We start from the raw sequence: 23,786 nt of genomic DNA, 5'->3' as shown, positions 1-23,786 counted from the left end.
GCGCCCCAATTTCAATCTGTGCCACTTCCTAGACGTAAAACCCAATGCAAAGGAAACTTCCTTGGCCCCGGCTTCCCCATCCATAAAATGATCTACATCATCGCATTAATTTCCGCGAACCTACAGCCTAGCCTTTAGCACGGTGCCTGGCACACGTTAGGCACTCAACAGTTTTGTCACTGTAACCTGCGGTAGCAAGAGAAAGCGCTGAGGGCAGACCGCCTGGGGGCTTGCGGCGGGAGGTGGCTGGGGAGAAGGCCGGCGGCCCTCCCCTGCCCTGGACCGCACTCCGGGCTGGCGCGGGAGTGCACAGGGAGGGCCGGAGGCTACCTTCCGAGCTTCTGTACCAGCGCCGCGCCGCGCCCCGCCCCTGAGGACCTTCTAGCCTCCCCAGGGCCGCAGAGGCGACCGTCCCCCTCGGTGCAGCCCTGGGAACCCGGCGGGCAGCGGGCGCGCGCCGCTCCGGGCAGCAGCAGTTGACCCTCCGCGCCGGCAGACGGCGCTCGTCCGGGCCCGGCCGGGGGCGACGCTCGGGCCGGGCTGCTCTCGGCGGCGGCGTAAGGCCGTCCGCGGGGCGGGGACGCGGCAGGCGGTGGCGGCGGCTCTGTTTCGCCGGAGCCCGAGCGCGCAGGCCCGTCCCGGCGGTCGGGGGGCGGGCGGGGCGGGGGCGCCATGTGGTTCATGTACGTGCTGAGTTGGCTGTCGCTCTTCATCCAGGTGGCCTTCATCACGCTCGCCGTCGGTGAGAGTGCGCGACCCCGGCCCGCGCGGGCTCCCGCCCCGGCATCTGTTCCGCCGGGGGTCGCATCACGAGGGCGCCGGAGCGACCCGGGGGACCCCCGCCTGGTCTTCCCGGGCTTCGCATCCCCTCTCCTGTCCCCCCTGGTCCTGCCCCCTCCTCCTGCCCCCAGCAGCCCAGCCTGACCGCGGGTGCGCCCCAGCGCTGCCCGGGAGAGGCTGACTCAAGTGCTCCTTGCCCGCGCACCGCCAACCGCTGCTGCGCTCACCCTCGCAGGGCCGAACTTTCCCCCGACACCTACCGCCGCCTTTTCGCCTCGGGCCCGTCGTGATTACTACACTCTCTGACTTTGACATGCTTTCCGCTTCTGGCTAGTTCCTACTCTTGATCTCAGCCGAGATCTCACCTCCTCCGGGAGGCCCTCCTTATGGGGTTTAATGGCTCAGCAGTGCCCAGTACTTTCCCTGAAGTAGCACTTGTCACACTGGGATCGTCTGACTTCCCTCCGCCCTCAGCAACACCCTCCCAGCCCCCACTCCCGCAAAGCTGTGTCGGGGATGGTGCCTTGTCTGTCTCCTCGTCCTGTATTCTCAGCACTTGGCCCACACTAAGTGCCAACAGATAGTTAATGAATGAGTGAATGAAATCCCCCTTTATGGGCCAGAGGTTAGGTTCGTGCTGAGGCATCAAAAAGTGAGGTTTTCATTCACGTTTATGAAATCTCTCCTTACTGCCCCAACAAAGTGTTACTTCAGACTTGGGAGGGTAACACATGGGTTGTTTAGTTTGTTCCTTACCTAGTGGAGTCCATGAAGGGTGGGTGGGGACTCAGCTGCAGAGAGAGGGATGAGCAGGACGGTGTGCGTGACCCTGGCTAATGTTCTCCGTGCTTCCCCCCCTCCCCCCCAACAGCGGCCGGACTCTATTACCTGGCAGAACTGATAGAAGAGTACACAGTGGCCACCAGCAGGATCATAAAATACATGATCTGGGTAAGTGGCAGCTTTCCCCGAGGAATCCCCCTCAGCCTTTTGCTCTGCCTCAAAAGGAGGAAGTGGGGAAAGTTTGGCATGGGTGATGAGACCTCTGTCCGTGCTGTTTCCTGAGGGTCCCGCCCCCACCTCCCTGCCCTGTACCTTTTCCCCTGGGTGTGCTCTCCTGGGCCCAGGTCTTCCCTGTCCTCCTTCCCCAGGTGGCATCGTTTCACTGCATGCCTCGTTCTTGGCTCCCTAAGGAGAGAGTGCCCGTTCTCTGTTGACAGGACTGTGGCTTTGCCTTTGCTTGGCCATCTTCAATTGTCTTAGCCCTCTGCTCTACTCACAGCGTTTAGAACTGAGAGGAACCCTAAGAACAGTTTTGAGTACTTGTTCATTGCCCTCTAATTGGATCAAATGACTTACTCTAAGAAGGAGACACCTTCCCTGGCCCAGGCCCTGCCCTGCCCAGGGCTCATGGAAGGCTTCTCTTCCTGAAGACACAATCCTTGTGATAGATGTCAAGGCCACGGGAGTGACTGCTGGTGGATAGCTTTCTGCAGCTGCAGGAAAGGTTGGGGTGGGGCTGGGGGCACACTGGGACAGGAGGAGTCCAGTGCCTCTCAAGTCACGTGGTGTAAGCAGCCACTTCCACTCTGGGCATGGCCTGGGTTAGGGAGTCAGTGGTGGAGACAAGACTGTAGCTCGGTTCGGAGGTCCAGGTCATGGGTGTTGGTGCAGGAATTAGACCTTCATTCAACCACCTGCCTGCTACTTGTTAAGCACTGGCAACTATAAGTCCTTCAGAACAATGTTTTTCAAACTGCAAGTATGATTCATTATTGGGTTTGTGTAATCAGTTCAGTAGGCCATTATCAGCATTTAAAAAAAAAGGAATGGAAAAGACTTGAATTGAAATTTGAGGTTTGATCATATATATGTGCGTGTGTGTGTGTGTTTTGAGATCATGTGTTTTTTCTGTGGGTTGCTGTCAAAGAAACTGAGAATGGCATTAAAAGATGCTGCCCTTTGGGAGCTGAGAGACTAGTTGGGGAAACAAGGAGAGACTGAAGCATGAACACAGTGAGTAGGCTGGGGTTAGTGAGTCCAGGAAGGCTGCCTGGAAGAGGCTCCCTGCACTGTGTGCCTCTGGTTGTTTCAGTTCTCCACAGCCGTGCTGATTGGCCTCTACGTTTTTGAGCGCTTCCCTACCTGCATGATTGGCGTGGGCCTCTTCACCAACCTTGTCTACTTTGGCCTCCTCCAGACCTTCCCCTTCATCATGCTGACCTCGCCTAACTTCATCCTGTCGTGCGGTGAGAGGGGACAGAATGGGGAGGCAGCTGAGGTGGTTGAATGTGCCCAGTTCAATCTGGGATGCTGAGGAGGACATAAAGACAAGAGGCAAAGCACTGAGGTTCCCCAGGAGGCCAGGCAGATTGGATGATGGGGTTCTCACACATGAGAAGCTTAGAGCTCACCTTGTCACTAGTGACTAGAATTTAGGGGGATGGGATACTCAGAAAGAGAGGGCTTTCCCAGGGAGGTAAGTTTGATGAAGGGTTTGAGAAGGACAGAGAGGTGGGTTGGCTGAGTAGTTATAGCCCCTAAGAAACCACTTGACCGGAGACAGCCCAAAGCCCTTCCCCCGGCCTGCAAGCAGCTCCCCGTCCAGTCCTCTGGCCCACAGTTACGACTGAGACGAGCCTCATGGGGCTGTGGGTCTCCCTGCAGACAGCTGCCTGGGGGTGACAGGCGTGTTTGGAGGACCCTGGCCTTCCTGCCTTTCCTCTGCCACCGGTTTCTTCTCCCGGGGAGTCATCTCCCCTTTCTGACCTTGGCTTCTCCATCTGGTCAGGGATATTTGGGGGACTCATTGGGCCCACACGTGCTTATAGATATTTATAGTTATTCCCAGGAAAGGTTCTAGAAAATATTTGGTTATCAAGATTGCCTTTTCTCCTGTTAATCATTATTAGTCTTTGGTCAAGACACTGGGTGGAACTGGGGTTTTCTTAGAGCTACTTTTCTGTTTCTGTGAGAGAACCTGGAAAGAGAAGGTTGCTCATAAGGAGGGCACAGTGTTAAAGCCAGGACTGAGTGCCCCTGTGCGAGGAGTCCTTCCCTGGAGACCAGACCGCTTCTGCATCTTCCCTGGGGAGGGTGTGCCCAGCAGCGAGCTCCCCCCGCTTCCCTTTGTCACTCCCCTGCCTTGCCCTCTAGATGAGGTATCTGAAGGTCTGCGGGCATCAGGCAGCATCCCGTCCTGCACCCGCTAGCCCCAGGTGGGCCGGGCAGGGCGGAGCTGTGGTCTCCGCCTTAGAAGGGGGAAGGCAAGCGAGGAGAAAAGAGAAAAGAGGCCTGACGGTCTGCTGCGAGGTGTGTGTGAGGGGGGTTGGGCTGAGGGGCTGCTTTGTTCTGATGCTTGCCCTTCACCTCCCCGTGGGAACCGGAGGAGCGCCTGTCTCCGAGCAGCAGGTCCCCCGGATCTGTGCACGCATGTGCGCGCGCTCTCTCAAGTTCAGTTGCACACTAAGGGGGTGGGGAGGGGTCATCCAGAACATCCAGTTCAGACCAGTGAACCTCACCCTGGGGCAGGATGAGGAAGGACCCTCTTCCCCAGAATCTTGAGAAGCCCTAAGGCTGCACCCCGAAGCCTCTAGCCAGCTGCCCTTTATTCCTGAGGAGTGAGAGCCTCTTCTTTTGCTGCCGAGCTGGGAGTGTGTGATCTGCACACCCATGACTTCCTCTGCCCACTGCCCACGGAGAGCGCACCGCAGGGCTCACCCCCACTAAAAACCAGGTTAATCGGCACGGTGCTTCTGATTATGAACACTGAAGTCTCATTTCTACAACATTCAAGGAGCTTTTTTTTTTTACCTACTTCTAACTTCGCTAATAAATTAACCCTCTGCAGTGGGCAGGTGGGGGCGAATTCTTCCATTTTCACAAGTGGGAAGCTGAGTTCTGGAGAGCAGTGTGTTTGTACCCTGAGTTGGGCGCGAAGTCAGGACTAAGATGGGCCTCCAGCGTCCAGGGCCTTGGGAAGGCTAGAGGTCCAGCTTTCCGCCAGCCCCCCCGAACTAACTGGCTCTTCGTTCCCTCAACAGGGCTAGTGGTGGTGAATCATTACCTGGCGTTTCAGTTTTTTGCGGAGGAGTATTATCCTTTCTCAGAGGTAAGAAGTGCTCAGTACATCAGCCTGTTCCCAGCGACAGAGGGAGTAAATGGGACTGGCATGATTTCTTTGTGAACTCAGCTATGATTTGAAGCTGAGTCTTTTCAGGGATAACAGATTTTTTAAAAACACAGTGTAGATGCTTTTTGAAGCAGTGTGGTTGGGAAGCAGGGATCCCTTTGGCTGAGGTGGGGACGACACTGCTCTCTCCCAGTCAGTCCTTTAGGTCTCCCAGGATCCCAGCCTAAGGTCCTGAGGTCAGGAAGGGGCGGTGGGTGGCCTGGTCCGGCACAGACCTCATAGGGCAGGAATGGGCTGAGGCCCTGAACCCTGCTGCTCCAATTTGAACCTGGGGGAAGAACAAGTTCTCCTCTTTAGGGAGTGTGGGTCAGTCATGCTTTTGCCCTCCATCTGCCTCCTTCAGTTCAGAGGAGTTGCTGTCCTAGTGACCAGGATCTGGGGATCGTGGCCACTTAGTCATCTTCAGCCTCCACCTTCCCCCACTGATTTTCTCCACGTCTGGGGATGTCCTGTCTCTGCTTCCTGGGCCCTGCCCCTTCACGGATCAGGTGTGGGCTCTTTGGTGCACGTTTGACCACCTCGCCGAGATGCACGGTGACCACACTTGGCCCACCCTTGGCACCCGCAGGGGTACCCTCTTTTCAGTGTCTCTTGTTGCCAGGTCCTGGCCTATTTCACTTTCTGTCTGTGGATAATCCCGTTTGCGTTCTTTGTGTCACTGTCGGCTGGGGAGAACGTCCTGCCCTCCACCATGCAGCCAGGAGGTGAGAAGGGGTTTGTAAGGGGTCATGGTGGGAGGACGCCAGCGAGGCCTGAGTTGCTGGGGGAGCCGGAGCCCCGCCCAGGGATGGAGACCCTTGGACTCTGGGCGGGCAGAGATGGGTTCACGGTCAGGCACGCACACTTACCTCCCTGCCTGTGTCTCCACAGATGACGTGGTCTCCAACTACTTCACCAAAGGCAAGCGGGGCAAGCGCTTAGGGATCCTGGTTGTCTTCTCCTTCATCAAAGAGGCCATTCTACCCAGTCGGCAGAAGATATACTGACCCCCTGGGGAGGGGATGCGGGGGCAGGTTCAGGAGACTCAGGTCCCTGGGCCTCTGCACTAGGTGGGGGCCATCAGCGGGAAGCAGCGCCCCCAGCCCTGGCCCTCCTTCCCTCGACTTCCCCTGACGCCCCCATCCCTACGCTCCTTGGGAGGCTCAGCTTGGCTCAGTCTGATGCTGCCAGAGGCTGGGACCTCAGAGGGCACCAGGGAGGGGGCGGTGCCTGCTTAGCCAGCAGGCCGTGGTCCACCTGGGCGCGCGGAAGCCGAGCTCCTGTGGCCCTCCCGCCCCCTCCTGTGATGGGGCAGGCGTTCTGGCTCAGCCAGGGCAGGCAGGGCAGGGGCCATGAAGCTGGAGAGCAGACAGTGATAAATTCACTGGGCAGATGGCTGTGGGGAGGGGCCATGACTTAGCACTTGCAAGGGAAGTTTTTGCTGTTGAACTGTGATTTCTGTCCAAGTGCTAATTTCCGTTTGAATAAAGATTCTAGGTGGCACTGTTTGCCTTAATGCCCTGAAAGTTCATCTTCCTTTCTTCCTGCTGCCCTCCTGCCTTGGACTGGCTTTTCTCTGCCAGGGACTCCTTTTCTGGGTTTGGGTCTTGCCCTTCTGGAGGGACTGCTCTTGTGGCCCTTAGTGGGAAGTGGGCCGAGAGGAGGAATCGAGCTGGGGAGTCATGGTGGAGGCAGCCTCTCTTAACCCCCGCCCCTTTTTCCATCTCTTCTTTCCCGGAGGCTCCATGACTGTCAGGCTGGGAGCAGAGAGGGGCCAGTGTGGGACTGGGTTAGATTTTCAGAAGAACATCTACAGTATCCTATTTATATAAGTCTTCCCCTAGGGAAGAGGAGTGGTTTCTGGCTGAATTCTATCTTAGGCTCAAGGAGAAACAGAATAAAACTCGGCAGCCTGGGCTACAGCCTGTTCTTTGGGAAACGGGACTGGTACGAGCAGCTGTTTGTCACTCCGAGACCTCACAAGGGCTGGCCCTCTCTTCCAATAGCAGGCAGGCCAGGTCCTGGGCGCAGAGCAGCATTTGTTGACCTTGCACTCCAACTGCAGTGCCTTGCAAGTACTCAGCAGTACGTGTGGGAATGAAGTCCCCAGGAGGGCCATCACTGGCCATGTCCTATACCTCAAAGCAGGGCTGGTAGGTGCAGAGCTGGACTGCACACATGTGGTACTTGTAAGCCACTGGGAAGACCCCTGTGCTTGAAAACCTTTTCTCTACATCCTGCCTCAAGTCCCACCAGAGCCCTCCATCTCCTTGGCTTAGGCACTCCCATTCTCTTCAGAATACCAGCCTCCCCCTTTCCTTCGGGGAAGCAGCATATTTTGACCTCTCAGTGGGACCAAAGCTGCCGGGCCCTTGTGTCCTGTGCAGATGAGGGAGGACAAGTCGAGGACCCTGGGGGCCAGTGTTCTTACCGCTGGGCCAGCAGCTGGCCTTGCTCTCCCTTGCCGTCTATCTCTTTGTTCCTCTCCCCAGCGGTGTGGCTTGGCCCCTCCATTCACTCCACTGCCAGTGTTGGGGGGTTGCCAGTGGCCTTGTGCTAAGTCCAGCGGACCCTCTTCCTGCCTTCTCTTACTAGGTCCCTGCCACACCTGGCAGGACTGAGCACCCCCGGCTTCCTGAATTGCGCCGCCCTAGCACTGCTGTGGCTGGTTCTCGTCCCTCTCTGGCTGCTCCTTTCATGGTCCTGTGCAGGCTTCTCTGCTCACCCCGTGCACAGTGGCATTTCTCAGGGTTCTGTCGCGGGCTCCCTAGGGGAGCCCATCCATGCCGATGGCTTCAGTTGAGAGGTGGCCTCCGGCCCCAACATCCCTCTTGGTCGTCTGAGCCACAGTTCTGCTGCTGTTGGGAGCACAGGTAACTCTCATGGCCCAGCTGGCACATGTTGCTGTCCTCTGCCAATGTGCCTCTTTTGGGTGCCTGCCTTGGCCCCAAGACCACTCAGGAGCCCGACCAGAAACCTGCTTTCTATGCCTGCTTTTCTTTCTCCCCCACATCCAGTCTCCAGAAACTGTCAAGTTTACCTCCTTAACATCCCTTGATTTGAGCGCTCCCACTGTTACCAGTTTTCACCTGGGTTGTTGTGACAGCCTCCTTCTGCTTCTTTGTCCCACAGCCAGAGCTGTCTCTCTCCTGCATAGCTGACCGAGTCACTTTCTGGCTTAAAACCTTCCATGGCTCCCCACTGCCCTCAGGATAAAGTCCAGACCCTTAGCGTAGCTGTGAGACTCATGAGGTCCTGGTTCCTGCTCGCCTCTCTGGTCTCATCACTTGCCACTTTGCCCTCTGATTTTCAGCCTCCTGTATCCAGAGATGCCACTTTGATTCCCCTTTCTTCTATTCACCTGGGTACCTTCTCTGTCCATTCTCAACTTAGGTTTCACTTCCTCCAAGGAACTTTGAATTTCCCCTCTCCCTCCAGCACACCACACAGATCACTCTGGGCATATCTGCCTGCTTACTGGTCTATCTCCCCACTAGACTGTAAGCTCCTTGAGGGCAGGAACTGTCCTTCAATTTTTGTATCAGCAGTGCCTAGCTTGGCGCCTGGCACGTAGGAAGTACTCAATAAATGTTTGTTTCATGAATGACTTGAAGTGATGTGTACAGGGGACAGCAGGGGACCCAGGATAGCTTCCTGGAGGAAGTTCAAGTGCTTTCATAGTCTCAAACTGAAGCTGTAGGTCCTCCCCCCACTCCAGATAAGCTGCCTGTGCCTCCCTGCACTGCAGAAAGCCCAGTGGCAGCTGGAAGTGAAGGGAAGCCCGTGGCCTGTGACACATAAGCTGCCTTCCCCATTCTGGATCTGCAGATGAAGAGTGAGGCCTAGAGGCTGCAGCAGGAAGGACGTCATTTGAATAAGAGGCAGAATTTCCCCAATGGTCCCTCATCCTGGAATCCATGTCCCTGATGAGCTTTTGGAGGGGGCAGTAATGGGGACCCCAGGGTGCCACTTTTACAACGCTAGGGCCCAGGATAGAGATGGATCCCCACTCAGCTGGGGCCACTGCCCTAACTCGGATCTCCTGGGGGCCCAAGAGGTTCCTTTGAGGAGAGAAGGGAAGCCTGGGATCCAGTTCTACTGAGGGAGGTGGCTCCGATCTTTGAGCCGGGGAGTGGGCGGCACTCCTCCCCCGCCTCCCCGTCCACAAATGAGTCACCACACCTTAGCCTTCACTGGGAAGCCTCAGGTCCAGAGGCTACCGAAATAAGTTTAAGTGGGAGGTGGTCTGGGGGAGGGCAGAGTGGGGAGCCCTTGATGGGCTCGCACAGCTGCTAGGAAGGCTTCGTCACATGTCTCTCGCAGGCACATGGTCACAGTGTCGGTCCATAAGTTGCCATCACTACTTTCTGGACCCAAGCGCCGCTTCTGGGGGATGTCTCTCAAGGTGACAGAGCAAAAGTCCTGGGGCACCTTCATCCTGTGTGGCCGCAGGGAAGGGAACAGCTCACGGATGATCACCTCTGAAGGCAGCCGAGGCACGGGCGCCACCTGGTGGCCGGACACGGTGTACAGGCTCACACCACCGTGCCCATCGGCCCTCATCTTTAGGAAGTTGCTGAAGTCTTGCTCTGGGCTAGGGTCGGGATGCACGCCCAGGCGGATGCCCTGCGGGTAGCCGATCTGGGTGGTGGGGGGCCTTGCAACTTTGTTGCTGGGATTCCACACCTTGGGCCGCCTGACGGTGAGCTGCTTGCTGATGGCAGCGGGAGTCACTGAGGGCGGCTTGGGCCCCATCTGTATCAGGCGTTCCTTCGGGGAGAGGTGGAAGCCCTTGGGAGGCCACAGGTCCCCGCGCTTGGGGGTCTTGGAGAGGGCGGTGGCCCGGGGTGGGGTACGGGGCTCTTGCTGAGTGCTGTGGACCAGGGATTGTCGTTGGGGCTGCTGCTTGCGATGGAGCCACTTCTTGAAATTAGCTTCTCTCAAAATTTGCTGCTTTGTCTGCAATGTCAGAAGGCATGAGACAGTTACAGAGGGCTGCTCCCCCTGTGGTTCTGTGCAAAGGCCCTGTGGCTGCAGCCCTGGAGACCTCAGGTCAGACTGAGTAGATACCTTCCTGCCCTGGTCTGGAGAGAGAAAGCCCTGCCTCGTGGGAGCCCTTGTTCTGATGGGGAGACAACTGTTGCCTGGAGGGGGCACCTGGGCTGGACAGACAGAGCCTCTCCCATAGGGGAGACCCCCAATCTGATGGAGATACAGCCTCCGCTCTAGGTGAGGTCTCCAACTTGAGAGAGGAGACAGTCCCTGCCCTACAGAAAACCTTGAGTCCAGAGGAGGAGACAAGCCTCCACCCCCGTAAAGGAGTTCCCAGTCTGATGGTGGAGACTTGTCCTCCCCTAAGAGAGTCTCTGGTTTGATGCGGAAAAAGGCAAATGAGAAGTAAAACGTATCCTTGACCCTGGAAAGAAAAGCAGAAAAGTCTGGAAGGACAGGAACTGGGTGGAGCTAAAATGGGCAGGCTTCCTAGAAGTGGTGGGCAATGAGACACAGTTGGCTGGCTCTCCAGGCTGGATAGTGATGCTCTGTCCTTGCCTCCACCAGAGCTGAACCTTCAACTTATTGTCACAAAACCACCCCCTTCCTCCCTCCCAGTCTCAGTGTCACTTCCCAGACTGTTGCTAAACAACCAGGTGGTTTGGAGATTGACCCAGCTCCAGAGATAGGCTCTGATTAGGCTAAGCCAATCATAATAATTCCATCAGCCTTGCCCCAGACCTCAGTCAGTCAGCACGTGGCTTTCCTTTAGCTCTAGGGATTGGAACAAGAATGGACACCTGATGCAACTGAGGCCAATATGAGACAAGGGGAGTTCTGCAAGGGGCTTCTGGGAAATTTTAGAGCTTCAAGGACAGATGGGCTTTGCCTCCTCTGGACACATGTGGCTGTGAGGACTGGATGACAACACCCACAACAGAGGAGGGTAGGACAGAGAAAGCTGGAGAGGAATGCAGCTGGGACAGAGCTGGAGTACCGGATTTTGCCAGCCCCGAAGCCCTCCCCAATTCTGGGTCCACTTAGGATTCCCAGCATCTTCTTTTTGGGTTTTGTGGTACTTGCATCCTATGTAGTTATACCTCCTTTTCTTCCCCAGCCAAGGTCTGGCATTGATCTGGCTCCTGCCGGGGCTCTAGCTCGTCGGTGTCCAGCACACATCTGCTTCCCTGGCTGTCTTGAACTTGTACTTCTTGGCAAACACTGCGCTCTCATGTGCCCCTTTGCCTCTCCACAGGGCTGTGTGTCCCTTCCGCCTGGTCAGCCCTTCGCTGCTTCTTCCTATCGCCAAATGCTGCCCATCTTTAAAGACTCTCCTCAAGCATTATCCCTGACACCCTCCTCAGAGGAGGAGGGGGGGCGAGGGAGGCTCTTTCTGGATGGGACCGCTTCTAGCCACTCTTCTATGTAACCACACATGTGAGTCCCTGCCGCCCCTGCTCCCACACCTGGACCTCAGCTGGTGCCCGGCGGCCCTGCCTGCCCTACCCCTTACTTCATTCTCAGCCAGGAAGTCCTGCTTCATGAGGACCAGCTGGTCCTTGAGCCGCTTCAGTTTCCCCATTTCACGGGCAAAGTCTTTCTTGTCCTTTTTCCACATGGCATCCTTCAAGAACCTGGTGCCAAGGTAGGGGCGTGTCACCCTCCCCCCACCCCCAGTGACTGCGCTTCACCATGGGCAGCAAAGACTGGCCACAGCCGAGGGCCTAGGTGGGGGTGGGTGGAACTGCCAGAGACAAGATGAGCAAGATGGTCCATACCCACTGCCTGAAGCCCCTCTGACTAACTACTTCCTCTGCAATGAGAGAGGAAAGTGGCTGGATCACCACTCTCCAGCTGAGGAGCCAGGGGCCTCAGGGCAAGGAAGAAGGGAGATGCTAGCCCCCTGGGAATAACATCGTGGGGAGGGGCCCCCTCCACAGAGTCATCCCTGGACGCTCTGAACCGCCCAGCCCTGGGTGAGGGCTCTGGGGAAGGGTGGCAGGCAGGGGTTGGCTTTTACACCCTCACCGGATACAGTCGCGGTGGTTCCATATTCTGCAGTAGTCAATGGGCTTGCAGCCCATGGCATCTTGGGCATGGACATTGGCGCCATCCTGTACCAGCCGCTTCACGCAGCTCAGCAGGCCCTGGCGGGCTGCCAGGTGCAGGGGTGTGGAGCCGTCGCGTGTCCGACTGTGGAGGGCCCCGCCACGGGGAAGAAGACAGACAGGAAGGGAAAAAATGGCATCTGCCCATCAGGTGGGTCGGCAAACCAGCTTCTAGGCCCACTGTTAAATCACCCAGCCCCCCTGCCCCTTCCCTACGCCTGGCCACGGCTGCAGGGCCTGCATGACCCGGGCCCTGCTTCCTCCTCAGCCTCAGTCTCTGACCTCGGCCCACTGTCTCCCAACACGCAGCCTTTGCGCCTCAGCCTGGAACACTTTCCTCTGGCTCTTTGCATGGCTGGCTCACTCATATCCTCTCCTCAGAGGTAACTGCCCCTTCCACAATAGGTCTTCTGCCCATCACCCGGCTTATTCCCTTCATAACCACTTACCACCCTCCGTCATTTCCTGCATGTATTCATTTGCTAATTGACTGTCTGATCCTGCACTACTGCATCAGCTTCATGACGGCAGGGGCCATTCTGTGTGCACTGTTGTAGCCCTCAGCTCTGGCACAGTGCTTAGCACATAGCACATGCGAGATATGTAGCATGGCTGCACGAGTGCATTCTCCTCTACAGCATCCTGGCCGTTTCATGCATTTCTCAATGGTCACAGTCATCTCCTGCGATAGGCACTGTCATCCCCCTAGATTTCAGTTGAAGACACCGAGGCAGTAGTTCCCAAACTCTGCTGCAAGTTAGAACTGCCTGGGGGTCTTCTGAGTCTTCCAAAGCCCAGGCTACACCCCAGACCAATTAAATGACAACCTTTGGATTGGAACACAGGCACTGATATTTCTGAAGCTCCCCAGGTGATTCCAGTGCATTATCAGGTTTGGGAACCAGAACACGGATTAGGGCTGAGTGACCTGCCTGAGGTTTTGCTGTCTGCTAGGTGGCAAAGCTGGGACGTGAACTAGGTCTGTCCTCTGCCGAAGTCCGATCTCCTAACTAATACACCATGTGGGCTCTCTGCTGCTTTACGTGGGACCCAATCCTTCTGTCCCCGTAACCCCTCTACCTGTCCTGCTTGGATCTGCCTGCCTGAAAGTGGGGTTTCTACCTGCTCAGCCTCCAAGCCACCGTCCCCACACAGGCTGGACTCACGTGTTGAGGGCCGCCCCTTGCGTAATCAGATAGTGAATGCAGGCGAGGGCCATGGCCTCGTTGTTCCATTGGATGACAAGGTGCAGGGGTGTCTGGCCACTGTTGGTGGGCAGGTCCACGGGAAACTTGTACTCCTCTACCAAGACCTGCAGGCATGCAAGCCTGCCGCTCTGGGCTGCAAAGTGGATGGCAGTGAAACCCTGTGGGGGCCAAGGAAGGCAGCAATTTCTTTGGGTTACCCTCCCCCTCTTCCTTGAGCCCCTCGGGAACCACACACACGCCTTTCCCAGCCCCGTCTGTGTTCACCCTTCTTCGATCCCCCAAAATGGCCATCTACCCAGGAAAGGACGTCTCCAGATATTCCGTAGTCGGCTCTTCGCGCGGTAGGCAGTCTCCGCCGAGCTCTTTGAGGAGTGGAGGGGACTTCCACTCTTGCGCCTGCGCTCTGGGGCCTTACCTTGTCATCCGGTTGCCTTTCTCCGCGGTTCAGATTTAGACACATCCGCAGCCATTCCAGGTTGCCCAGGGAGGCCGCGAACAGCTGGGAGGAGCTCCCGATCATCCTCTGGTCGCATTCATCCACTTGACTCAGCAAGCTGGGGTCCTCGGGAGAGGAAGGCGGGAGTGAGCGCCAAGGCGTTTTTGGAGCTGGGCCAGGGCGGGCTGGTCGGCAGGACACTGGGGAAGGGAACCCAGGCCCCGGCCAAGCCCTGCCAGCTCCAGACCCCGCCCCTCCTGGAGGCCCCAGCGGTTCCCGCGCCCCGCCGCCCGCACACCTGCTCCCTGCGCACCTGGGCCCCTGTGCCAAGTTGTTGTGGGTGGCCTTCAGGGGGACGTTCTTCATGGTCCACGTGGAGTTCCCGCTGGCGCTGCGGACCCGGCCTCGGGGCCCAAGGGTAGCTCCCAGGCGAGGGGGCCGGCAGTTGGCCTCCCTGGGGGGGCGGAACCCACGTGCCTCCGAGCCCGCCCTCCCCGCTCGTCCTGGAACCTCAGCAAGACTCCACCAGGCTTAGCTCCCCTCTCCACCAGACTTAGCTTTTGTTTCTGATTATAACATTAGTTAAGTGCAGACCATCATCAAAAGAAAAAAGGACAATGATGATATTAAAAATCACAGTGCCGCCACCCACGGAAATCACGGTCTGTTAGGATATGTGTATATACAGTGGATACAGTTTTGTGCCTCTTAGCATCGTTATAAGCTAGCTGGTCAGTCCACATACTAAACGTATGACGCCACCATAGCCAACGTCATAATGGGTGTGCTGGCATGCCACAAGTGCTGCAGAAAACAAAATGGCTCATCTCAGGATGCATTCCTAGCTGTAGAATTACTAGGTGAAAGGAATGAACATTTTTTAGCTGTTGCTATGTTTCCAAGCTGCCCTGCAGCAAGACTGTATATTCACTTACACTTTCACCTGCAGTGCAGCTGGTGCCGTGTGACTCTGGTCAAGTAGCTGAGCAATAAATGTTGCTTAAACCAGTGTTGAGTTTACTGAACCATCCACATTCTCACCCCTTCTCCAAGGAAAACAGACCCCAAGCTTATCAGAGGGCTAGTGAGGCCCCAGGGTCAATTCTAGGCGTATCTGGCCACACTGCCCGCTTCTAACGACCTTCTCCCCTCTCCGCTAGACGTTCCAGGTATTTCCCCTGGCAACCTCTATGATGGAGTAGGAAGGGACCACAGTGACCTTCAAGGAGGAACAAAAATGCAGATTCTCCACCCAGAAGAACCTCTCCCCCTTTCCAGGGAAACCTCCTTTGGTAGCCCACTTGCCTTCCAATCGCAGTGGTCAGAAAGAGGCAGCCCCACTCCCGAGCACCTAAAAAAACAGCAAATCCTACTGGATGCTTGCCCCAGGTGGGACTTAAGGAACTGGCTTCAAATTACAATAAAGTGACAATGCTTTGCAGGGACAAATTTTGAGGATTTCCTAGAAGCTGAGGGATTCTTTGGGCTGTTGCTTCTGGGACATTAGGATCCTAACAATGACAGCAAGACACTATGTCTGCATTGGGGTTGGAGGGTGTGTCTCAGGACCTCTTCAAGTAAACCCTCTTTATCTTCACCTGGGGTGTCTTGTGGTTTCTAGACCACCAGTTGCAAACTTGGCTATAACTTACAATTACCTGGGAGAAAAATACCAATGAAAACTCTTTATTCAAGAAAATCCACTAAATCTCAGTTAAAACAGTGAGAGTCTGTGGCACTTAGGCCACAAACTGCTCCTTCCCGTCTTTCTCCCCATCTCAGAGCAATGACTAAAGCTCTGATCCAAGTGGGTGTGGCCAAGAAAATAGGGCTCCCTTCCCCCTTAGCTCCTAGTTAATCTCACTGGCATCTCGCTGGGAGGAGCAGGCTGCCAGCATCTTCCAACAATGTTTCCTCTCTCTGCTCCAAGTTGCAGAGGTTAAATTCCTGATGAGTGCAGCCAAGAGACTGGGGCTCCCTTCCTCCACCCAGCCTTTACACACAGGGAAGAGGCTTGACTCCAGGCATGGCAGACTGAGAATAGTGAGGCCCTGATCACCCTTGTCCCAGCTTACATGCTTATGGGGCAGAGGTTCTGCATTGGGGACCAGAGGCTACCACCCCAGTACCCTGCTCATTAAGCAGGATGTCATTCTGAGAGATAAGAGCCACTGTCCCTGCCCTCAGCTCCACCACAGAGACTCAGATTCTGTCCAGTCAATCCAGAAAAACTGAGAGCTCCAAAGCTCTCCCCCAGATAACTGACTTTATTTGAAACAGAGCGTGGGGACATTCAAACTTAAGAATGCTCTGAAAACAATGGATATTTTGGTGGAATCAATTAAAAACAGCTAGCTGTAGGTCTGCTAGTTTACTAGAGAGAACTAGGGCAAAAGACAGCTTAGAAGAGTCCTCCTGGGGTCAGAACAAATCTCAAAGACTGGCTTTAAAAACTATTCCCACGAAGAAATATTTGCAGAAGGAGAAGCAAGATGGCGGAGTAGAAGGACGCTTGTAGCTCACCCTCTCCCACAAATACATCAAAACTCACATCTACAGACCCATCAGCCAACCAGAGCACTTGCCGAACTCCAACAGAACATCGCCCTCTTCGAAAGACAAAGACGCCAAAAATCTGGTAGGAGAAAAGGAAAAAGAAAGAAAAAGCAAAACAGTGTGGGACCGGTCCCGCGGGGAGGGAGCAGCAAAGGAGAATAGTGCTCGTTCGCTGGGTCCCCCTAACCCCAACGGAGAGGCCAGCGGGACGGAGGGGGAGCCTCTAAGGCTCAGATCTTCCCCGAGCACCCCTTGACCCAACAGAACTAAGTTAAACAGGCACAAAGGGTCCCTGTGACACCCAGCCTGAGACGCGAGCCGGCAGCTGGGGGCTGGGCCAGGCCTCCCAAGCCGGGGGTGGTTGGGGGCTGCACTGAGGCAGCCCCCGGGGACGGCAGGAGGCTGCGCGCTGTGGCTGGGAGGGGATACGGAGCAGAACAGCCTGGGCCCCCCATGAATTACGTTGAAAAAAAAAAGCAAACCAACACTACTGGCGTGCGCTGGGGGGAGGGGCGCCGTAGCCTTTTTCTCTTCAGACCCGCTGCGCCATTACTAGCGCTTCTCGGGAGAAGAGAGGTGGGGCGCAGCCACAGCTGCCATACCCTCTTGTGCGCAGCGCTAGGGCGGGGGCGGGGCCAAGACCTGAATCCGCACGCTGGGGCTCCGCAACCCCCTGGGCAGGGCTGAGACTTGTTTACAGCCCAAGGCAGATAGGATCTTTCTGCCCTGGTACCTCAGAGAACTTACGCTGCCAAGACAAACAAGGAGCTGAGTTTTGGAACGGAGCAGGGGCGGGGCGGTTCCATGGTCTTCCCCGAGCCCGCCTATGGAGCATTCACCCGAGGCGGAGCGGGCAGCTGCACAGAGCAGAAGAGCAACTGGAGCCGGGAGAGAGCGCGATCCACCAGCCTGCCTTCCCCCGAGCATGGCATCTGGAGGGGTAATGACCCTCCCGCCCACCGAGAAGGAGAGCAGCACCTGACCCAGAGTTGGGAGGCGGCACGATCTTCTTGCCGATAGGCACTGAGAGCAGCACAGACGAGAGCCCCAATGGAGGGCCTCTGAAAACAGCAAGCTGAGTTTGCAGAACAGGGCGAAGACAGAAAAACTTCTCGATAAAACCATTAAGAGTACACAGTCTCCAGGAGAACACATCCTTTTTTTTTTTTTTTTTTTAATCTTTTTTATATCTGTTTTATTTTCTATTAGCTTTTTAATCTTTACTTTTTAAACAGTTGTATGTTTACAGTTTTAATCACTTTTAAAATCTTTTTATTATTATTTTAAAAAATCCACCTCATTTCATTTTTAATTCTCTTGGTTTTGATCTCCTGTTATTGATTATTCACAGGTTTCAAATATTGTTTTTTTTTAATTTTTTCTCCTTTTTATTAAGATTTTTAAAAGTCATCTCAACTCGATTGCTATTCTGCTTCAGCTTGCTCTTCTATTATTGATTATACACTGTTTTCAAAGCTTTTCCTCTCTTTTAAAATTCTCCCTTTTATCTTTCATTAAAATCTGTTCTATTTTCTATTACCTTTTAAAAATTTACTTTTTAAACAATTGTATATGACTCCAGTTTTAATCTCTTTAAAATTTTTCTTTTAAAATATTTTCCTTTTTATTTTGATTTTTATTACTTGTAAACATCCACCTCATTTCATTTTTATTTCTGTTGGTTTTGATCTCCTGTTAATTGATTATACACAGGTCTCAAATATTGTTTTCTGATCTTTTCTCCTTTTTTAAGTTTTCAAAAGACGTCTCAACTCAACTGCTATTCTGCTTCAGCTTGCTCTTCTATTATTGATTATACACTGTTTTCAAACCTTTTTTTCTTCCATTCTTTAAAATTCTCTCTCTCTTTTTTTAAGTTTTATTTCTGCTTAGGCTTTAGATAGATAAATAAATAAACTCCTTAGGGACCACAATAGATAACTGATACTCCTAAAGCCACAGTGCCAGAGAGATATGAGCAATATGAAGAGGCAGAGGAACCACTCCAAATTAAAAGAGCAAGAGAAATCCCCTGAAAGCACGATCAATGAAATAGACATTGAGGGCCTACTAGATCAAGATTTCAAAAGAGGAGTGATCTAAAGTACTGAAGGAACTAAAAGAAATAGTGTTTAGAGATTTAACATATGTAAAAAATGAAATTAAAGCTATAAAGAAGAGCCAAGTAGAATTGGTAAACTCATTGGCTGAAATGAGAACTGATCTAAAAGTTGTACAAAGCAGGCTAGATAATGCAGAGGAATGAATGAGTGACCTAGAAGACAGGACAACAGAAAGCACCCAATCAGAACAGCTGAGAGAAAAACAAATAAAAAACAATGAAAAAAATATAAGGGACCTATGGGACAATATAAAGCATGCCAATCTACTCATAATAGGGGTTCCCAAAGGGGAAGAAAGAACAAATGGAATTGAAAAGGTATTTGAAGAAATCATGACTGAAAACTTCCCAAACCTAAAGAAGGAATCAGACATCCAAGTAAGGAGGCTCAGACGGCCCCAACAGGAAGAACCCAAACAGACCCACACCAAGACATATCATAATCAAGATGGCCAGAGTCAAGGATAAAGAAATGATCCTAAAAACAGCAAGAGAAAAAACAAAGAGTGAGTTACAAGGGAATCCCCATAAGGCTCTCAGCTGATTTCTCTACACAAACACTACAGGCCAGAAGGGAGTGGAAATATATATTCAAAGTCCTGAATGAAAAAAGATGCAGCCTAGGATATTCTATACAGCAAGGCTATCCTTTAGAATAGAAGGAGAGATAAAGAACTTCACAGACAAGCAAAAACTAAGAGTTTAGCAACACTAAACCCATGCTAAAAGAAATATTGACAGGTCTAGTCTAAATAGAAAAGAAGCAGGATGCTACAAAAATGAGAAACTCGTAACTGGAAAGGTTATAACTACCATGAATTACAAATAGAGTGAACACAAAATTGTAAAAGAAGACATATAAATCATTAAGAGTGGGAGAGAGAAGCAAGGAAATATAGAGGTTTTTTTTTTTTTAATTTAAAATATTTTATTCTCAGTAGGATGGGTTTGAGATTATATTACTATCTGTTTAGTACAAACAGTTATAGTAATAGGTTAATAGACTTACAAAAATAGGTAACCACAAGCCAAAAACTTACAAGTGAGTCACAAAAACTAAATAAAATCCAAGATAATACAAAGGAAAATTACCAAACCACAAGAGGAAGAAGAAAGGAACAAAGAGGAAATACCAAATCAACTGCAACTATAAGTTCAAAATGGCAATAAACAGTCTCTATCATTAATTACTGTAAATGTTAATGGACTAAATGCTCCAGTCAAAAGATGTAGACTGGCAGACTGGATAATAAAGCAAGAACCTTCAATATGCTGCATACAAGACACCCACTTTAGGGAGAAGGACACTTATAGATTGAGAGTGAAAGGATGGAAAAGGATATTCCATGCAAATGGAAAAGCCAAAAAAGCAGGTGTAGCAGTACTGATTTCAGACAAAATAGACTTTAAAACAAGGGCCATAAAGAAAGATAAAGAAGGACAGGAACCCTACTTCAAAATGACACCTTACCCCAATGTTCATAGCAGCACTATTTGCAATAGCCAAGACATGGAAACAGCCTAAATGTCCATCAGCAGATGACTGGATAAAGAAGATGTGGTATATTTATACAATAGAATACTATTCAGCCACAAACAACAACAACATAATGCCATTTGCAGCAACACGGATGTTACTGGAGAATGTCATTCTAAGTGAAGTAAGCCAGAAAGAGAAAGAAAAATACCATATGAGATTGCTCATATGTGGAATCTAGAATAAATAAATAAATACAAAACAGAAACAGACTCATAGACATAAAATACAAACTTGTGGTTGCCAGGGGGACAGGGGGTGGGAAGGGGCTGGGATTTAAAATGTAGAATAGATAAACAAGATTGTACTGTGTAGCACAGGGAAATATATACAGGATCTTGTAGTAGCTCACAGCAAAAGAGAATGTGACAATGAATGTAAGTATGTTCATGCATAACTGAAAAATTGTGCTCTACACTGGAATTTGACACAACACTGTAAAATGACTATAACTCAATAAAAAAAAAGTTAAAAAAAAAAACTATTCCCTCAAAGGGACCCAGGTTTAATTGAATCAGACCCTAGAGCAATTTATGCCTTACGGCATTGTTGACAATAGAGCAGTAAGCTGAGAATTCACAGAGCCTAAACGGTGGGTGAAACCAGCAGAGGCGGACAGTTTAACAGAGAGCTCAGGGAAAGAGAGTGTGAGAGAGTCCTGCTAAAACTCCTACCATCCAAGTTACCCTGCATATGTCCAGGGCTGCATCCTCTTAGCAGTCATATCAGTGCTTCACAATGAGGGGGCAAAATGCTTCACTAAATAGTCCATCCAAGTCACCAAGGGAGTAAACAAGCAAATGACAACAAACCCTGGAGAAAGGGGCAGGAAAATCAGTATCCACCATTGCTACAACATATTAATCAGAAAGTCTAATTTTCAACAAAAAATTATCAGACATACAAAGAAACAGAAAAACTATACAGAAAAACTATGACCTGTAAGCAGGGAAGAAAGCATACAACAGAAATTGTCTGTGAAAGGGCACAGATAGAAGATTTAACAAATCAAGATTTCAAAACAGCCATTTTAAGTATGTTCAAAGAACTAAAGGAAACCATGATTTAAAAAAAATAAAAGAAGGAATGTCTCATCAAATAAAGAATATCAATAAAGACAAACTATTTTTTAAAAAGAACCAAGTGAAAATTTTGGAATTGAATGATACAATAGCTGAAATGAAAAATTCCCTAGAAATTCTCTAGAGTAGATTTGAGCTTGCAGAATAAAGAATCAGCCAACTTGATGATAAGCCAATAGGGATTATGTAATCCAAAGAAAAAAGATTAAAAAAAAAAAAAGAATGAGAAAAAAATGAACAGAGCCTCAAAAAACTACATGGGACCTCACTAGGCACACCGATGCACATGACAGAAGTACCAGGATGAGAAATGAGAGAAAGCAGGAAGTCATGACTGAAAGAGATTAATCTTCACATTTAAGAAGCTCAACAAAGTCAAAGTAGGAAAACACAAAGAGACACACACCCAGGCAATCATACTAAAAATGCTGAAGGGGAAAATTTTGAAAGCAGTAAGAGAAAGGTGATTCACCACACACAAAGGGACTCAAAAGATAAACAGCTGACTTTCCATCAGAAATAATAAGGCCATAACGCAGTGAGATGACATAGCCAAATGCTGAAAGAGAAAGACTGCCAACCAAGAATCTTATATCCAGCAGAACTATCTTTCAAAAATGAAGATGAAATATTGCCTATTCCCTCCAAAAAGAAAAAACAAAAACAGAATTTTTTGCTAGCAGCCCTGCCTCACAAGAATTACTAACTGAGGTTCTTCAGACTACTAGCAAGTGATCCTATGCCATATTTTGGATCCGTATAAAACAAAAATAAAACAAAGAAAAAACCCAAAGAGCACTGGTAAAGGTAGTTATATACTTATAAAAGGCAATACAGATGAGTATTTCTTTAAAAAGGACACTATGAACAAATGTACAAAGCAGAAAGAGACTCGCAGACATAGTAAATAATCTTATGGTTATTGGGGAAATGGGGTGGGAAGGGATACATTTGGGAGTCTGAGATTTACAAATGTTAGCCACTATATATAAAAATAGATTTTAAAAAGTTTCTTCTGTAGAGCACAGGGAATTATGTTCAATATCTTATAATAACCTTTAATGAAAAAGAATATGAAAATGAATATATGTATGTATATTCATGACTGGGACATTTTGCTGTACACCAAACATTGACACATTGTAACTGACTGTACTTCAATAAAAAAGAAAAAAAGTGAAATAAATGTGTATTTCTTTTCCTTTTAACTGATTTTAAGAGAAATTGTATAAAATAATATACATATAATTATACTGTTGGGACTATAATATATAGAAATACATTTCACAATAACAACACACAGGAGGTGAGGGGGAGAAAAGCTGTATGGAGTAAGGAAATAACACTGGATTTTAACTTGAATTCACAGGAACAAAAGAAGAGGACCAGTAAATAGTAAATTAGAAGATTAACATAACAAAATCTATAAATATATACTGTTCTTCTCAGCTTATTTAAAGGACATAAAATTACATAAAGCAATAATTGTAGCAAAGTATTATTACATATGTTACATATACAGATGTAATATGTATAATAATATCACAAAAAGTGGAAGAGAAAATAGAGAGCTATAGGATATACAGAATTTATATGATGTTCAGTATCTCCTTGGAATTAATATAAGTCTAAAATAGATTCTGCTAAGGTGAGATGTATATGGCAAGCCCTAGAGGAAACACTAAGAAAACAAATAAAAAACAAGAGTGAAAAACATAATTAACAGAATTAGAATGTTACACTACAAGAGATTCACTTAATGTAAAAGAAAGCATTAAAGGAGGAACAGAGAAACAACATGATACATACAGAAAATGACAAGTAAAATGGCAGATGTATATCCCACGTATCAGGTATAACATTCAGTGTGAATGGATTTAACAATCCAATCAAAAGGCAGAAGTGGTCAAACTGAAAAAAAATAAAGATATAACTATGTGCTGTCTACAGGAGATGTACTTTAGATTCAAAGATACAAATAGGCTGAAAGTAAGAGGATGGAAAAAGATATATGTTGCAAGCAGTAACCAGAAGAAAGTTGGAGTGGTTATACTAGTATTAGACAAACTAGACTTTAACACACACACAAAAATACTATTACAAGAGATAAAGAGAGCCAATTCATAATGATAACAGGGTCAATCCATCAGGAAGACATAGCAGTTATACAGATATGCACTTAACAACACAGCCCCCAGAATATGAAGCAACAACTGACAGAATTGAAAGAAGAAATCGACAACTTAACAATAATAGTTGGAGACTTCAATCCCCCACTTTCAATAATGGATAGAACAAGAAGATAGAAATACAACATGGAAACAGAAGACTTGAATAACACTGTGAATCAAACTGCTATCAATATAGAAGACATGAACAACACTGCAAATCAAATCACTAAGAGGCATCTATAGTACCTTTAATGAACAACAGCAGAACACACATTCTTCTCAAGTGTACCTGAAACATTCTTCAAAATAGACAACGTACAGGACCATAAAATAAGCCTCAATAAACTTATATGAATTAACTTATACAGTTGTGTGTTCTCTGACCACACTGGAATAAAATCAGAAATCAATGACAGAAAGAAACTTGGGAAATTGACAAATACGTGGAAATGAAGAAACACACTTCCAAATAACAAATGAGTCGAAGAAGAAATCAAAAAATACTTTGAGATGAATAACAACAAAAGCACAGCATACCATAACTTACTGAGTGTGCTAAAGCAGTGCTAAGCAGAATATTTATAGTCGTAAATGCCTATGTTAAAAAAAGAAGAAAGATCTCA

General features: G+C 50.1%; 2 protein-coding genes across 4 annotated transcripts; one reads left to right on the top strand and one right to left on the bottom strand.

Annotated features, from left to right (window-relative positions):
* Positions 1 to 554: 554 nt before the first annotated feature.
* Positions 555 to 8,555, top strand: TEX261 (testis expressed 261). 3 transcript variants are annotated; one of them, XM_032497781.1, is made up of 6 exons: positions 559 to 742; positions 1,652 to 1,731; positions 2,876 to 3,029; positions 4,824 to 4,891; positions 5,558 to 5,676; positions 5,843 to 8,555. In XM_032497781.1, the coding sequence occupies exons 1-6, from the start codon at positions 673 to 675 to the stop codon at positions 5,844 to 5,846; spliced, it is 495 nt and encodes a 164-aa protein (XP_032353672.1). In that variant the 5' UTR covers positions 559 to 672; the 3' UTR covers positions 5,847 to 8,555. The 3 variants fall into 3 exon arrangements, with proteins under 3 accessions (XP_032353671.1, XP_032353672.1, XP_032353670.1); XM_032497779.1 differs by having other exon boundaries at positions 562 to 742; positions 5,574 to 5,676; XM_032497780.1 differs by lacking the exons at positions 5,558 to 5,676; positions 5,843 to 8,555 and adding an exon at positions 5,316 to 5,537 and having other exon boundaries at positions 555 to 742.
* Positions 8,556 to 9,140: 585 nt separating this feature from the next.
* On the bottom strand, positions 9,141 to 15,203 carry ANKRD53 (ankyrin repeat domain 53). The gene is made up of 6 exons (XM_032497778.1): positions 14,009 to 15,203; positions 13,675 to 13,813; positions 13,218 to 13,417; positions 11,972 to 12,136; positions 11,457 to 11,577; positions 9,141 to 9,910 (listed from the first exon to the last, which is right to left on the bottom strand). The coding sequence occupies exons 1-6, from the start codon at positions 14,059 to 14,061 to the stop codon at positions 9,182 to 9,184; spliced, it is 1,407 nt and encodes a 468-aa protein (XP_032353669.1). The 5' UTR covers positions 14,062 to 15,203; the 3' UTR covers positions 9,141 to 9,181.
* Between the last annotated feature and the right edge of the window lie 8,583 nt (positions 15,204 to 23,786).

The sequence above is a fragment of the Camelus ferus genome, chromosome 15 (assembly GCF_009834535.1).
Source record: "Camelus ferus isolate YT-003-E chromosome 15, BCGSAC_Cfer_1.0, whole genome shotgun sequence".
Lineage (NCBI taxonomy): Eukaryota > Metazoa > Chordata > Mammalia > Artiodactyla > Camelidae > Camelus > Camelus ferus.
This window is presented reverse-complemented; position numbering and strand designations above follow the sequence as displayed.